General features: G+C 43.5%; 1 protein-coding gene across 1 annotated transcript in view; it reads left to right on the forward strand.

Annotated features, from left to right (window-relative positions):
- The window catches only part of eps8l3a (EPS8 signaling adaptor L3a), a gene marked incomplete at both ends in the record, with an annotated part of 71,733 nt that extends 54,511 nt beyond the window's left edge, over positions 1-17,222 (forward strand). The window contains 8 exons of the mRNA XM_084315746.1: positions 11,371-11,445; positions 11,762-11,907; positions 12,065-12,358; positions 12,620-12,716; positions 13,341-13,448; positions 13,700-13,785; positions 15,001-15,152; positions 17,215-17,222. Coding sequence (XP_084171872.1) covers positions 11,371-11,445; positions 11,762-11,907; positions 12,065-12,358; positions 12,620-12,716; positions 13,341-13,448; positions 13,700-13,785; positions 15,001-15,152; positions 17,215-17,222 — 966 coding nt within the window. The remainder of the gene's footprint in view (positions 1-11,370; positions 11,446-11,761; positions 11,908-12,064; positions 12,359-12,619; positions 12,717-13,340; positions 13,449-13,699; positions 13,786-15,000; positions 15,153-17,214) is intronic.
- Positions 17,223-17,499: the final 277 nt, after the last annotated feature.

Consider the following 17,499-nt stretch of genomic DNA (forward strand, 5'->3'; position numbering starts at 1 on the left):
GGTTGGACATTTACCTGGGCCAGTTTCAAATTGCAGGCTCCCGTAGGTGCTCAGCGGTTTTGAAGGTGGGTAGGGATTCACATAATTTTACGGCTGTGGGTAGGGCACGCCACATTGATGTGGCATAATTGCGAAACGTGTTTAGTCCCTTGTTTGAGCCGAATCTGGGTTGAACATGATTGGTGGAACTCCGTCTGGTGTTCGTGGTATTCACTGACCTTTGGGAAGTATTTCGACATGTACATGGGTACCTTAGTGGTGTAGTGTATCTTGTAAAACCCCACTTTTACTCCCTAGCCTTCAATAAACCCTGATTTTCCCACACCCTAACTCACACCAAAGCACGAAAGCACCTCAAAGGCGCTAAAAACAAAATTACAAACATCACAAAACAAACTGGTCAGACTACTGCTTGACCTTACTCCTAGAACCCACCTCACCCCTGCCCACTTTGACAACCTAGTATAGGATGGCTTAGAGTAGACGAGAGTACAGCAACTTGCAATGGGCCTGGTCTACAAGATACACTACTACACGACTAAGGTACCCATGTACATGTCAAAGTACTTCCCAAAGGTCAGTGAATACCACGACCACAACACCAGAGGGAGCTCCACAAATCATGTTAAACCCAGATTCGGCTCAAACAAGGGACTAAACACGTTTAGCAATTATGCCACATCAAGGTCGAACGCCCTACCCACAGCTGTAAAGGAATGTGAATCACTACCCACTTTCAAAATGAGACACGAGACCCTCTTCTTGGGACCAAGTAAGGTTTCGTCGATAATCCAATGTACAGTTACCCCCCCCCCCCGCCTACCCAACTCACCCACCCAACCACCTCCAATGTACAGTTCCCCCACCCCCACCCCACCCCAACCCACCTACCCAACCCCCCCCCCCTCCACCCCACCTACCAACCTCCCACCTACCACCTACCAAATGTATATACTCTCTTTTTTAGACTATTGTATCACAAACAGTACTGTATTTGTAAATCTGGTATGTCATAAATGTATAGATGTAGCAGTACTGTCTATCTGTATGTTATGTATGTGTAGACACCTGAATATGTCTAACAATAATTCAATGTGTCTAACTTTAATTCCTTGCATTCTCTGTGTTCGCGATGACGTTGTGTAACCCTGCTTTTCTTTATCATAAATCGATCAATAGAGACCGTATTAGATCCCCAAGTATCATATCATGGGGTATCATTGGAAAGCCACACTCATTGGCTACAACCCTGTGCAAAGACTTTCGAGATCGCCAAATGATTGACGGAGCTAGAGCTCCGGGAGTCTGGGGTGGTAATGTGTACTTTTGCGTACTTTTGGACACGCCTCACATATCGGCATGTAACTCGAGAACCGCTGAACGGATTTTGTCACCTGAAAGGGCAATCGACAGGCAACAAATAGGGCTTTAATTCTATCTATATATTGTATTAAAGGAAATGCACACCCGAGCCACTAGAGGTCGGCAAAGAATCGTCCACATGTGGGCCCTTGGATGTTAAGAGGTCAATGTTTAAAAAAAAATATTGTAGCCAAGAGTAAAGACCATAACCCTATCAAAAACAGTAGTCAAAGTGTATATTTTCATTTTTACCGATGTTTTATATGTTTTATCGGAAATACAAATGTATCGGAAAATGCTAATTATCGTAAAAAATTAAATGACTAAATCCAGATTCAACCCTGCCATTGGAAAGAGGAGCATTTTCCCTATCCATAGATGTATGATTTGGCCATAATAAGGTCAAGGTCAAGTTCAAGGTCAAATATGAATTCATAATTAAAGTCGATTATCATTAATTACTGTATCTACAAATCCTTCTGTTTAATCATCTTCCCGCCGTTCATTTGCTTAGATTTTTTGTACACATGATCTCAATAAGGTGGTGAATGAGCTCAGTGAGCATTTTCTTGTGCCCGTATAAATGTTTTATCATCATCATCAAAATCATAAATCATAATTAATCATAATTAATTTATTCATTACAATTTACTCAGCCTAGCAACCGACACAATGTTTCTGACACTGGAAATACATACCCCCAGGTCCCTAGATGTTCCTAGATACCAAGAACATGCAAATTGACCTTGCAGAAGTGGAGCAATCTTCCATTTATATGTACCTTTTAGGCGAAAATGGTCTACAGATTAACAGGTTAATAGTGGGACATGATACAGGTACCGCCAGGGGGAGCTGGTGGCGACGTTGGGCAGGGGGACACAGGTGAAGAACGATGGGCTCAGGGCGCGGCGCCTGCGGCGGAACTTCCTCTTCATCGTTTTCAACAGAAGCAAGAGGTCGCTTGGAGCTGGAGTTCCAGACATCAAGCACACGGAATATAAACCCAGTTACGAGGCGGGTTAGTAATGGAATATGCGATAGCTTAGCTTCCAGTTAATGCCAAAGAGACATTGTGAACGAAAAAGCAGATGTGCTACTGCCGAAGAGTGTGGTAGATATTGCACACATTGCGTTTTAGTTAAAGTATAGGCGACAGGACAGGGGGTCGTCCCGACCCACAGCTTAGTTTCAGTTAGGCCTAGCACCACAGTTTAGCCCGCGTGTCGCCCCACCTCTCTAGCCCAGCAGCGGACGTCGCTGCACTGCACGCACCTCCAGCCCCTCCGAGCCATTGCCCTCCAGCAGTCACCTGCCTAACGTCTACCCAGCCCCGCCTCCTGCTATCACGGGACTTCTCGACGTCCATCTCACCACACGGACGTTCGGTGGTGAGAGCAGGCCCGCCCTTGGTTAAGTATGTTTCAATAGATAACTTTATTATTATGCTCTCAGATATACATACAACTGCCAGCCATTAGCTTGCGCTCAGACACACACCAGTCCGGGCCGTATGTGATGACGTAGCCATCCGGTCGTCTCCAGACCGAGATGACAGTTCCTACATATTACCAGCAGGAGGGGTAATAACATCACCATAACATCTCCCTTCTTATAAATGGTTAAGTTAACAAACACAATAACCTGAACGACCTTAATCGAATCAAAGAACTTAATCATTACACCTTAACAGCCAGTAATGTAACAGCTGGTAATATAACAGCTAGAGTAACAGTAGCGTAACGACTCCTCCTTCCCTTCCTTCTCCTTAACATCAACATAATGACAATGACTTTTTTTTCTTTTTTTTTTAACATAACAGTAAGTCCCAAAAGTCCATAGGCCTTCTGCCTTGGGTTGGTGAAGCCTGCGGCCTACAGATTGAGTCTCACAGGTGGTCGCGACCAACGGCCGCTACGCAGTCGGGCAGCGGGCCTCTCGGTGCTTGACGGTGCTGCAGGTGAGTGGTGAGTTTGTGGGCTGTGAGGCTCACCTGTCTGCCCCCCCCCACAGTCTATCAGTCTCTCCTCCCCAGCCTCAGTGATGCCTTCTGCACAGTCAGGTCTGGGCAGATTCTGCTCAAGTGTCACATCCTGAGGAGTTGAAACTCCCTCCCGCCTCTGTGCTGCCCGTTCTGCCGTCCGGAGGTCCACTCTGTTACGCCTGTAGAGAGTCCCCTCAACGTCAGCGAGGAATGATCGTGGTGCGACTCTCTTCAGACAAGAGCCGAGCCGCCACCGCCCTGTACGATCACCAGGCAACGGACGCATTCTGACTTGGTCCCCAATGTTCAAGTCAGGGAGGTCCCTGGCTGCCCTGTCATAGTGTAATTTAGCCACACCTTTTTTCAGCCTGAGTCTCTCAGTGACACCAACTGTCACACAGGGCTGCAGCAGACTAGGCGCTACCGGAAGCGAAGACTTCAGCCTGCGTGACATGAGGCGTTGCACCGGGCTGCTGCCCATCCCCTCAGTGGGCGTGTTGCGCCACTGCAGTATAGCCATCCATACATCTGTGCCATCTAGCTTGGCCCTCTTGCATAAGGCTTTCGCTATCTTGACTGCCGATTCCGCTTTCCCGTTCGCCTGCGGGTGGTGGGGGGAGGAAGTGATATGTGTGAACCCCCATTTGTTTGCGAACATCCTGAACCTAGCAGAGTCAAAGCACCCCCCATTGTCTGAAATCACACAGTCTGGTTGGCCATGACGAGCAAACTGGACTTTGCAACGAGTGACGATTGTGTCAGCCGACACGTCTGGGAGTGGCTCAACCTCCCAGAAATCAGAATAATGATCAACCATTATCAAAAAGTCTTTCCCTGCATAGGAAAAGAGGTCCATGCTCACTGTCTGCCATGGGCGCTCTGGAATATTGTGAGACATCATTGACTCCTTTTGCTGTGCTCGTGCATATTCATTGCAGGCTGGGCAGTTGGACACGTGGTCCTTGATTTCCCCTCTCATATTTGGCCAGAATAGCGTGTCCCTAGCCTGCCTGTAGCACGCCTCCCCACCAATGTGGCTTGCATGAATTCTGCCCAGCATTTCCAACCTCAGTGCCCTAGGTATGATAACACATTGCCCCCTGTAGAGCACTCCATTCTGCATGTTGATCTCATCACGGAAGGACCAATAGTCCCTCACACTCAGAGGTGCGTCCTCCTTCATATCTGGCCACCCCCGCAGCACAATCGACTTCAAGTCCTGTAGGTTCCCATCAACCTCTGTGTACTGCAGGATCTGGCGGAACCTGTGGTCAGTAACGTTGAGGTGCTGTGCCTGGTCAACGTGCATAAACGCGGCCTGCTCTCCCTCTATGGCGCACACTGTGTGCTGTGTGTGTGTCATATCTGACCCCCTGTCCTGTGTTGTTGCTCTGCTTAGAGTGTCACTGATATACATCTCTGGCCCCGGCTTGTAAGTGACTTCCAGGATGTAATTTTGGAGCTGCATCAACATACTTTGAAGCCGCTTTGGGGCACAGAGCAGCGGCTTTTTGAAGATTGAGATCAACGGCTTATGATCTGTTTCCGCTGTGATTGTCTCCCTACCGTACAGGTAGTGGTGGAATCGTTGGCATGCAAAAACAATGCTCAAAATTTTTTTCTCAATTTGAGCGTAGTTCTGCTCGGTTGGTGTAAGTGCACGTGAGGCAAACGCCACTGGTTGTCCCGCCTGCGTTATGCAGCACCCCAGGCCGTTCTTGCTGGCGTCACTCTGCACTGTGACTGGTTTGGTGATGTCATAGTATTTTAATACAGGTGTGGTGGACACCAAGCGCTTTATTTCCTGTACAGCTTGGTCGTGCTTAGGCAGCCAGTGCCACACACTGTCCTTGTCTAGGAGACGGCGAAGTGGCTCACACACCTCAGACAGCCATGGCAGGAACTTAGCCAGGTAAGTCACAAAACCGATGAAACGCTGAACAGCCTTGGCGTCGGTGGGTGTTGGCATGTCCAGGACTGCTCTGGTCTTTTCTGGGTCTATTCTCAGACCCTGTGAGGACAGTATGTGTCCATGAAACTGAACCGCCTTCAGTTTGAACTGTAGCTTTGGTATGCTGAGCCTGAGTTTTACCTTTCTGCACCGTTCCATCAGTGCGAGCAGCTTACTGTCGTGGTCACGCTCTGCCTCGATATCAGAGTCCCCACATCCGACAACGAGGATATCGTCGGCGATTGGCTCGACGCCGCTGAGGTCTCCGAGCAGCTCGTGTTGCTTACGCTGGTAAACTTCTGGAGCCACAGACACCCCGAAGGGGAGTTTCAACCACCTCATTCTACCCCAAGGTGTCCAGAACGTCGTTTTCCAGCTGCTCTCATCATCCAGCTTGCATTGGAGAAATGCCTCCCTGGCATCCACCAGGGTGAATATGCGCGCCTTGGGCAATTTGTAGAGCACGTCCTCCAATGTCGGCATGAGGTAGTGTGATCTCTTCAGTGCCTGATTGAGGAACTTTGGGTCAATGCATGGTCGAATCTTTTCTTTTCTGTTGACCACGACCATGTTGCTTATCCAGGGTGTCGGCTCAGTGACACGAGCAATATGTCCGTCGCTCTCATATTTCTCCAGCTGCATTTTCACCCGTGCCCTTAATGCCACTGGCACATTTCTCGGTGCACATTGAACTGGGGTCACACTCGGGTCCAATTCAAAGTGCACTTCTCCCGGCACTGACTCCACCGGGTCGTTGAAAACATCAGCATATGAACGTAGTAGTTGCTCTTTGGTTAAGGGTCCCTTAAGGCACTGATCAACTTTGTTGAGCTCTGCAGGAATAGTGACAGTCATGAGCCCTAAACGCACACACGTAGAACCGGAAAGCAGTGGACTTTGTTCAGTCTCCACCACTTCAAACACAAGGCTGTGCTTAACTCCCTTGATGACACAGTCTGTGTGATATCGCCCCAGCGATCGCATCAGCTGCCCTGAGTACAGCTTTAGTTCTGTAGTGCTTGGCCGCAAAGGGGTATTTGGCGATAGTCTCTCCTTTACTGTCCTGCCCATGACATTGCATGTAGCCCCCGAATCCAACTGACATGCTTGTTTTATGCCATTCAGTCGCAGCATTGCAAACCATTTGAGGCCCTGGGACTGTACTGTGCTAATGCATTCAGCAGTATAGATCAGTTCTTCGTTGTCTGAGCCCTCTGCTCCTCGTGGTGTATCCTCTACGATATGCACTTTTTTTACTCTACTCATTTTGCCCCCTGCCTGGCATACTTTTGCAAAATGATTTGCAACACCACAGGACCTGCATGCTTTGCCATATGCTGGGCACTGATCTCTGCCTCTCTTGTGATTAATACCACAGTATTTACAGTCAATGAGCAAATTTGTCACCTCATGTCTCGTTGTGGAGCTCTCCTGAGCTATGTATCGCCGCTGCTTGTCCGTTGCATTTATTGTGTCCATTTGTATTCCATCTATCGTCCTCAGACGTTTCTCAGTCACCTCAGCCAGGCGACACATTTCCACAGCTACTGGCAATGTCAAGTCCTGTTCCCGGAGCAACCTGCGTCTGGTTCCTTCACTTGAAATGCCCAATACGAGCCGGTCCCGTAGCATCTCATCCTGTAGCCCCCGGTACTCGCATGTAGCCGCTCTCTCTCGCAGCCGGGTGATGAAACCGTCAATCGGCTCGTCTGACTCCTGCTTGCAGCAGCCGAAAATGTACCTCTCGTATATAACGTTTTTCGCAGGCTTAAAATAGTCCTCCAAAGCGTCCAGAATGGCAGCTGGGTCCTTTTTCTGGTCAACAGTCAGTGTAAGATTGTGCATGTAAATATGCCGACACTCACTGCCCATTATTCTTCTCAGCGTGGCGGCTTGTATCTCTGCGGATTTCTCCGTCAGACCTGTTGCTAGAGAAAAGTCCTCAAACTCTGCTCGGAACATTTCCCAGTTTTTGCAAGAATCTCCTGACATCTGCATGCCCTCCGGAGCGGGGATATTTCCGAAAGCAGCCATAATTGCTTTACTTTCTAGCGTGTTAAGCTAGACCACTTCTGATCACCATGTTTCAATAGATAACTTTATTATTATGCTCTCAGATATACATACAACTGCCAGCCATTAGCTCGCGCTCAGACACACACCAGTCCGGTCGTCTCCAGACCGAGATGACAGTTCCTACATATTACCAGCAGGAGGGGTAATAACATCACCATAACAAAGTACACTCAAGCCAGTTACAGTGAGCGCTCAGAGTGCTGGAACTTTATCGATAGACATTCTCTTTGTGCTTGAGCGGGCCCTTTAAGGGTGAAGAGAAGCAGTACTTTGAACTGACACTGGTAGCAGTGATTAGGGGCGCCCCAACATTTATTATTTTGGGGAAGCCGGCTATAGATAGGACTTTTGTTTTCAACGTGGGCCCACTGTCTTTTGGTTGAATGTGGTGTGATAACGTGTGTTCCTTTATACAATTCCCATTGAGTAGCTCCAGTACCCCTCTCCCTCTTCCTCCCCTCTCTCCCCACCTACGGGGGAATGAACAAGTATTTAAACCCTTAAAGCAGGGGTGTCAAACTCATTTTCACAGAGGGCCACATCAGCATTATGGTTGCCCTCAAAGGGCCAAATACCATATAAATGTTAATGTAAAATAAATGTAGCTATTCATTTACATATTGTTAAACATGTTGTTTCTGTATTTATTACTTATTCAAGTTATACATTTAGCATAGATGTAAAAATATATGTTAGCTTATGTTATTTTAACAAATAATTTTAGTTTATCAGAACCCCATATTACTCCATCAATCAATGATCAAACCATTCAACTAAATAACAAAGAAGAATATCATCAAATACAAGCTATGACATTAAAGGGGAACTATTTTACTATTTCTTTCACTATTTGGGCACTTTTACACAATTCCTGTGAGTTTATGGAACACCTCTGTAATTATATATTTTTTTTAATTCATTGTTTTGTATTTCTAATCAAGTCCTCAAAAACAGCATTTTTCTACCTGAAGATCTCGAGCCGTTTTGAGCCTGGGCTCCTAAACCACTGTGTGGCCTGCGCGGCATCTGGGACATTAACATGCAGCGGTGTCTCTCTGACATCACAAATCATCACATTTTCAGATGACTCAGTTCAGTGAGGGTGAATATTGTGAGAGGAGAATTGGAAGAATGCGCCAATATGAGAATTAGAGACATAGATCATATTAATATAAGTCCACATAGCTAGGAAACAATGTGAAACACTGAAAAAGGCCATTTATAAGATAGTTCCCCTTTAAGTTTGTTCAAAACCTTTTTTTCACAGTCAAGAGGGGCAGAACTAACAACTGTGAGCGGCAAAGAACACGTGGGACAGATGTAGCAGATGTTACAAAAACAAATGGCTGCACACAACCTTGCAGAGGCCATACATCCAACTAATGGAAGATAGTTTAATTAACTTTAATTAACAGATTGCAGAATGGGTACAGTACAGTACAGCTCAATACACACAATTGTTAAGGGGATGCAGACCAGAGAAAGACTTTCGACTTGTTTACATCAGGGTCCCCCGTTTTCAATTCGTAATGAAATTGCTATTATGTGTCTGCATGAACACACAACTGTAACTGTACTCAAAAATAACAAAATAAGGGTTGTCTCACTTCACAACTATATTGGTCAAGTTTTGGGTGGGACTTGTTTGCGTCCTGCAGCTTCTTATTCAATTGAGCGAGATGCTTGGTTATGTCACACAGCCAGTTTGCATCTGACAGTTCAGACAATATTTCTTCAACCCTTTGTTACCTATTCCGCCTGGATCTTTTTTGTATTTTGGGCTGTAAAATTGTCAAAGAATGTCTGAGGAGTAAGTGCTTTTGGCTTTTTTTCCTTTGTTACTTCATCAATACCTCAGATGTTCAACATACATGTATGTGTAAGAATGTGTAATAACTAAGGCTGTCAAAGTTAAAGCTTTATTAACGCATTAACCCACAATTCTTTTAACGCCGCTATTTTTTAACCCAAGATTAATGTTTAAAAAAAAAAGAAAAAAAAAACGTTTTTGAGTTTGACACCTATGCCTTAAAGGGACGGGTTCTATTACTGTGTCTTGACCAGTGTGGGAAGAACTTTAGTCATTGCCGTAGAGTGAGACCACTAGGTGCCCATTGTGGAAAGAGCTTTGCTTCTTGTGCCTTGTGTAAATATATGTCTAAGAGATACGTTTTTCAGTAAAAGAGAGCTAAATGGGAACACTGTGTGCGTGTCTGTTAATGTGCATTCTGTCTAACCCTTTCCTTTCTGGGTAATGCTCATTATTGTTTAACCCTTTCCCCACCCCCTGCCTATGCATCATTGGGAAAGGTCTCTACTCGCCAATCAGGAAGGGTACTGCTTTGGGGAGAAAGTATATCATCCATCATTACTGTCATCGGGTGTGGGAGGGCGCAGGAAGTATTGAGGGAAGTGTGGGTGTGTGGGGAACTACTGCGAGTCGCCCTGGAGGGCAAGAAGGACCAGTGCACCACCCCTAGGTTAAACCTCCACTCCAATACTCCTGACCTACAGTCGGGGACTCAGCCGGACCCAGATCTGCTGCGTTCCCACTACCAGGTGGCAGTGTACATCCACTCCCATAAAGCAGGGATAATCCACCCTGCTACATATGTCATATATGTTATGATGAATTGAAAATGGGGACCCTGATGTAAACAAGACGAAAGTCTTTCTCTGGTCTGCATCCCCTTAACAATTGTGTGTATTCAGCTGCACTGTATTGTACCCATTCTGCAATCTGTTAATAAAATGTTCAATCAATCAATCAATCTATCAATCAATCAATCAATCACACACTCCCTTGCAATTTTATCCTGCCCCCTCCCCCTTGTATCTCTTCTTGTGCTATATTGTACTTTGTGCTTCCCTATCCGTGTGTTGGCCTACTGTTGTCCTATTCTCTGAATGTACTGTCTTGTCCTGCTGTGCCTTTTTGTATTTTAGTATTTTATATTATGACATTTTATGCTTTGATTGTACAGCACTTTGGTTGGCTCTTGAGTTCTTAAACGTGCTTTATAAATAAATGACTTGACTTGACTTGTAGACCAGGCCCATTGCAAGTTGCTGTACTCTCGTCTACTCTAAGCCATCCTAGGTTGTCAAAATGGGCAGGGGTGAGGTGGGTTTTAGGAGTAAGGTCAAGCAGTAGTCTGACCAGTTTGTTTTGTGATGTTTGTTTGTAATCTTGTTTTTTAGTGCCTTTGAGGTGCTTTGGTACCATGAGGTGCAAGCATAGTCGTAGTACCCTTGAATGAGTGCTCCTGTTAGTCTTCAGGGTATTCTCGTTTACCAGAGGGGATATCCGGTACAAGAATCTTATTCGTTGGTTGACTTTTTTGATTACATTGGTTGCCATTTTGTCACAGGAAAGATTTGCCTCTAGGATGGAACCCAGGTTATTATGTTATTTCATCTTTCATATTTCATCTTTCTTTTCATCTTCCAATATTGTCACCCACAGTAACAGAGAAGCCGTTGGTCTTGCTGAGTTTGTTATTTGATCCAAAGAGAATGGACTCTGTTTTACCCAGGTGTAATGATAGTTTGTTATCAGCGAGCCAGGTGCAGATTCTGCCTAGTTCAGAGCTGAGGGCTTTTTCAACCTGTAACTTGTCAGAGACCAGCAGGGCTGAGTCGTCCACGAACAGGAACAAGTTGCAGTCACAAGTTGATGACATGTAATTTGCATAAATTAGGAACAGTAACGGCTCAACTCACTTTCAGTTTATTTCAGGAAGTGGATTTTATGTAAAAGTAAAATACTGAAAAGCCTCTGCAATGAAAAGCTTGTCCCATCCAATCTATTGACAAGTAAATGAGAAGGAACGTTCCATCATCAGCAAGTACATGGCTATGGCTGTTTACATTCTTAATTGATTGAATTGAAAATTAATTGATCCCAACCCTGCCTGCTGTTGTTTTAGCTATCATTAAGTCATCCTGTAATGAACGCTAGTTCTCCTGGTTGTTGATGATGCTGTGTTGTGTTTGCTAGGGGGAGCTCAATGGAAAGATCAATAATCCCAGTGCTCCTGAGTTCATCCACTGCCTCTTCTCCTCCCTAGCATTTGTAAGTAACCGAACACATTCTCATTTTAGTTATCTCATAATCAAGAAAATGTATTATAAATAATAAGAATAAGAATGAATTGGCACACAGTCCTTGAAGAGTATGATGTATAATTTAACTTGACGACATAAACGTTCTAAATGGACCCACGTTTACTTCCTGTTGCCGTGTTTGGACAGCAAGGTTTAAAAAAGAGTCAGTTTTTATCAAGAGCTCTGTCAATCAATTAGAGGGTGAAACTATGTCTTGACAAGTCTTATTGATTGATCTGTTTTACTGGTATAAGTAACCCTTAGATATCTAAATGTCTATCCAGGTGGTGTCTCACTGTGCTGAGGAGGTGCCCTGCACCATTGTGGCACCCCTGTTCACGCCCGACTGTATTCGTCTTCTGAGTGAGGAAGCCAGCACTGAGGAGGACCAGCTGTGGCAGTCTCTGGGAGACCCCTGGAACATCCCCAGGTAGGACACAGTGCCGCAGATGGTCAGTGTAGTATTGTACTGGAAGTAACAGGTGATAAATGTTATTAGTGGTGCACTGTGGCCATATTCTAAACTCAAACTAAAACATATACTGGATGTGTTGTGATTCTGTACTGTATACTGGATGTGTTCCCAGCACCAAGTGGCCAGAGGATGACGACGACATCCCTACATACACTCTGGAGTTCTTAGATGGCTGGCAGGCCCCTGAGGTGACTGGGGGTCCTCAAGCCAGAGAGCCTCTGAGCAGACAGCAGACTGGGGGTCCTCAAGCCAGAGAGCCTCTGAGCAGACAGCAGACTGGGGGTCCTCAAGCCAGAGAGCCTCTGAGCAGACAGCAGACTGGGGGTCCTCAAGCCAGAGAGCCTCTGAGCAAACAGCAGAATCAGGGCTCTGGTGTTGACCAGGTAAACCTTCACATCAGGTTCACGTAGAGTAGTAGAGATGTGGATTCTTGATTGGCCAACAAATTATGATTTATAAATGAATGATATATTGGCCTGTGAGTTATTCAATTAAATTAACATGATTCACCTTTTCTCTGAGTAGAGAATGGCCCCTTGGACACCATCACCATCACCACCACAACCACGGTGTGTACTGTAATGTCAAAATAATAATAATATTTGTTTTATTAAAATGCTAAGTTCTAAATGCTAGCTAAATAGTTTCTGTTGACTGTGTTTTTCAGCCCAGATGAGCCAAACCCAAGTTATATGCGTGTTCGGTACGACTTCACTGCCAGGAACCACAGAGAGTTGAGCATCACAAAGGGAGATATAGTTCAGGTTGAGTGACACTAAACTACAACTCTTCCAACACTTCCTCTCAAATTGTTAAATGACCAAGAAACATCTTAAAAGATGTAATAAGTAATAATAAGTTGTGCAAAATGAGAACTGTGTAGACTCAGTCACGTACAATCATGTGGTTGATTGATTGAAAACTTTATTAACATATTGCAGAATGGGTACAATACAGTACGGCTCAATACAAACAATTGTTAAGGGGATGCAGACCAGAAAAATACTTTCGTCTTGTTTACATCAGGGTCCCCCATTTTCAATTCATCAAGACATTTATGACATACAGAGTACTGTTTAAGAGAAAGAGATCATAAATAAATAAATAAAAAATACATTAGAAGGGGAAGAAACTGTACATTGGAGGGGGTGGGGGGGGGTTGGACATTTACCGGGGCCAGTTTCTATCATTTAGAGGTTGATCCTCAGCTCGGTGGTATGAGGACTGTGGAGACCACTCTACTTCTTATACATAACTGCACATGGTTGAGTCTACATGTGCTTCATTTCAAATGATGAGAAATCATAGTTAGTGCATCTTGATCCTGCTTGAAAGAAGACTCCATCGTTGTTTGAGGTAGTAGCTGATGTGTGTTTGTTTGTCCACAGTTACTGGACATGTCAAAGCAGTGGTGGAAAGTGAGGAACACAAGCGGAGAGGAAGGCTACGTTCCCAACAACGTCCTGGAGTCTCTAGACAAGGAGCCAGAAGAGGAGGTTAGCATTCTTCACCTTCACCACAAACACCAAAGCAGCCAGGGTCCATTTAAACTATGCATGTATATTATGAGAAAAGTCTGCCACCACTTTGCCAAAACGCCAAAGAAAGAGTGATAAAAAATGTAGAAATGAGGAAAAGTGCTTGCACACTTGGGTTTGTTGGAAGAATAAAATAAACACATATCAGAAAATATTGCACAAATAAATGCAATCATCACATTCTATTCTATTCTATTAAATTTTTTCAGCAAACTGGTGCCCCTCCTGTGTTGACCAAGAGGTCTAAGCCTGCAGAGGTGAAAGCTTGGCTTGAGTACAAGGGCTTCAGTAAAATGTAAGTGCATTCAAATATTAGATCTGTACACATTTAGAATACCTGCTAACAAATTCCTATAATTAATTTAGTTATTATAATCAAATACACCCATAAGCGAAAAGGAGCAGGAAGAAGAATAAATTCTTATTAATACCTGCCCCCTATCCAATTAAATAAAGTAAATTTGATGGTCGGCGCATACAACCATTACTTGCACTAAAGTGCAAATTTAAACAAATTCAAAACAAAACAACTAGAACAAAAACGAGCAACAAATGAACAACCAAACATGTAGAAAAGCAAAAGATAAGCAAAAGATAACTCCAGAGTATAATCCTTTTCGTAGTCTTCATATTGTCTAATTATTTTCATCTTAAATAATAAAGATAAATATTTGTACATCCCTTTAGGTCATTGTGGAGAGAATTCCACAGTTTTATTCCTATCACTGAAGGGCACATCTGCTTCTGAGTGGTCTGTGCAAACTGATGTTTAAAATAAAATGTCCTCCTGCTATCCCCACTTTCTGAACTATACAAACTTATTTTGTAAATTAACTGGCAGCAAATAGCTTTTTGCCCTAAACATAAATAATAACGTCTGTAGTTTCACTATCTCTTCAAGTTTCAATACCCTCAATATTAGATCTGTACATTTAGAATACCTAACAGGCTGTAATATTAAGCCTGTACATTTAGAATACCTGCTAACAGGCTGTAATATTAGATCTGTACATTTAGAATACCTGCTAACAGGCTGTAATATTATATCTGTACATTTAGAATACCTGCTAACAGGCTCTAATATCAGAGCTGTACATTAAGAATATCTGCTAACAGGCTGTAATATTAGAGTTGTACATTTAGCACCTTGAGATCCCGTTTGAGTTTAAAGTGTACTATATAGGGGCGCCAGGGTGGCGCACCATGTAACGCACTGCGGTGCTACGCTGTCGACCCGGGTTCGTCTCCCGAACCCCGACGTACATTTGCCGCATGTCTTTCCCCCCCATATCTTCTCCTGACCTTCCTCTCTCTGCTGCACTCAGCAGTGCTGTACCAAGAGGGGCTATCCTAGAGGTTGCTGTTTGATGGCATTCCAGACACTTAAATGGTTCTTCATCTAAACTCTAAAGGATTCAAATAACCAGTTGGTACACTGGAGTGGCACCTGCTGCAGTGTTACTGATTTCTCCTGGGATGACCAGAAGTGTTACTGATCTCTCCCTGTCAGCACGGTGAGGTGTTTGGGCTCTCTGAGTGGCTCTATGCTCCTGGGGATGACCAGAGAGGAACTGAAGATAGTCTGTCCAGAGGAAGGAGGGCGGGTCTTCTTCCAGCTACAGAACATCAAGTCTGCCATGGCTGTGAGTGATGGAACACAGGGTAACAGGGTACAATGGACCTCATTCACCAACATTGGGTCTCATTCACCAACGGACTTAAGACAAAAGATCAGACAAATTTTTGTCCTAGCTCCACTTAAGACATTTTCAGGCCGATTTTGGGATTCGGTCTTAAAGGGGAACTATCTTATAAATGGCCTTTTTGAGTGTTTAGCATTGTTTCCTATAGCTATGTGAACTTATATTAATATGATCTATGTCTCAAAATTCTCATATTGGCGCATTCTTCCAATTCTCCTCTCACAATATTCACCCCCACTGAACTGAGTCATTTGAAAATGTGCGCGATATGTGATGTCAGAAAGACACCGCTGCATGTTAATGTTGAGATAGAAGATGAGCTCCACACAGTGGCTGGACCCTGACCAGGAGCCCACACAGCCTCTCTCTCCACACGGCTCAAAACGGCTCGAGATCTTGAGGTAGAAAAATGCTGTTTTTGAGGACTTGATTAGAAATACAAAACAATGAATAAAAAAAATATATATATTACAAAGGTGTTCCATAGACTCACAGGAATTGTGTAAAAGTGCCCAAATAGTGAAAGAAATAGTAAAATAGTTCCCCTTTAACCTCTTTAGCCAGAGGGGTCCGGTACCGGACCCACAATGACATCACACCATAAATCCATCCCTACAGAATGTATGAATTAATGTTGCGTTTCTTTTTCCAATGTAGCCAAGAGTAAAGACCCTAACCCTGTCAAAACAGTCAAAGTGTATATTTTCAGCGATACTGTACGTTTGTTTACCAATGGTTTAAAGTGTTATTAGTGAAATATGAGTTATAGAAATCTAAACGGACTGAGATCTCTCTCTCTCTCTCTCTCTCTCTCTCTCTCTCTCTCTCTCTCTCTCTCTCTCTCTCTCTCTCTCTCTCTCTCTCTCTCTCTCTCTCTCTCTCTCTCTCTCTCTCTCTCTCTCTCTCTCTCTCTCTCTCTCTCTCTCTCTCTCTCTCTCTCTCTCTCTCTCTCTCTCTCTATAACCTATGGAGTGCTACAGTAGTTCATGGTTATGATGATATTTTCTCATAGTCACCGTATTCTCCCGGGCTCTCCCCGCCTTTCTTTTCTTTTCTGCTTTTCTTTTAATTTAATTTGTATCACTTTATCTGATATTGGCTATACAGCTTCATGATATGCTTTAGTCACGTGATTTATGGTTTAAATACTCTTAAACTCCTTCAGATATCAAACAATGGATTTAAAATCATGATTATAGATCAGTGGCACAACCATCTTTGTCTTATTATTATTATTATCACATATTACACAGTATTCATGCAATTCAGACAAACAAACAGACCAATGTAACTCCAATTTGAATATATACACAAAAATATGATTTATTCCCATAGTTTTAATTTTTTATTTACTATTATTATTATTATTATTATTATTATTATTATTATTATTATTATTATTATTATTATTATTATTATTATTATTATTATTATTATTATTATTATTATTATTATTATTATTATTATTATTATTATTATTATTATTATTATTATTATTATTATTATTATATAGCCCCCCCCCCCTCTTCTCCTGATTGCAATTTTTCCTTTAACTCCATAAGGGCCACAATATGTGGACAAAATAACGTTAATAATAAATAAGAGGGATTAAACAGAAGAAAATGGTCATACTATTTTTTGTCAAATTATCGGATGCGAGTAGCCTATATTATCTTTAAATATCTGATTGAAATTATACCTACAGACAAGGAGTGAAGCTCCAGTACTATTGGGTTCTGTAACTATTTACTACCATTTGATACGGCGGTGTGGGGATGGGGGGGGGTGTGCGGAGAGGGGCCGATCTCTGTAGGGATTTTATCACTCGGTAGATTGGCCCTTTACTCTCCCGCGGCGGGACTCCTCTCAGCTTCACTGGAACGATGTTAATCATTTTAGCCCATCCATTAGGGATGGGCCATATGTGTTTTATGTGTAACCCGTCTGTGCAAGACGTTAGGGTTATTTTGTTTTATGTACTTCACCCCCTCCCCCCTCCGTTCACCTCCCCCTTATTCCAGCCATTTAGAGACCTGCCCACATTAGCTTCAATAGGCTCCCAGTACGCACTCATGCAACACACTATGTATTATATGAGTTTTTGACATGAGTGATCTTAAAATTATAACCCTCAATGTGAAGGGTATAAATAATGTGGTCAAGCGTCAAAAAATATTGCATTACCAACAACCACACAACAACATGTATAGATTATGGCTAGTTTGAACATAATGATCTGGAACACTGGTGGAATAAATAAACAACACAAACTAAAAAGCGTGCTCACACTGATGAAAAAAGAACAG

Source organism: Notolepis coatsorum (assembly GCF_963971535.1).
Source record: "Notolepis coatsorum genome assembly, chromosome: 6".
NCBI classification, from domain to species: Eukaryota; Metazoa; Chordata; class Actinopteri; order Aulopiformes; family Paralepididae; genus Notolepis; species Notolepis coatsorum.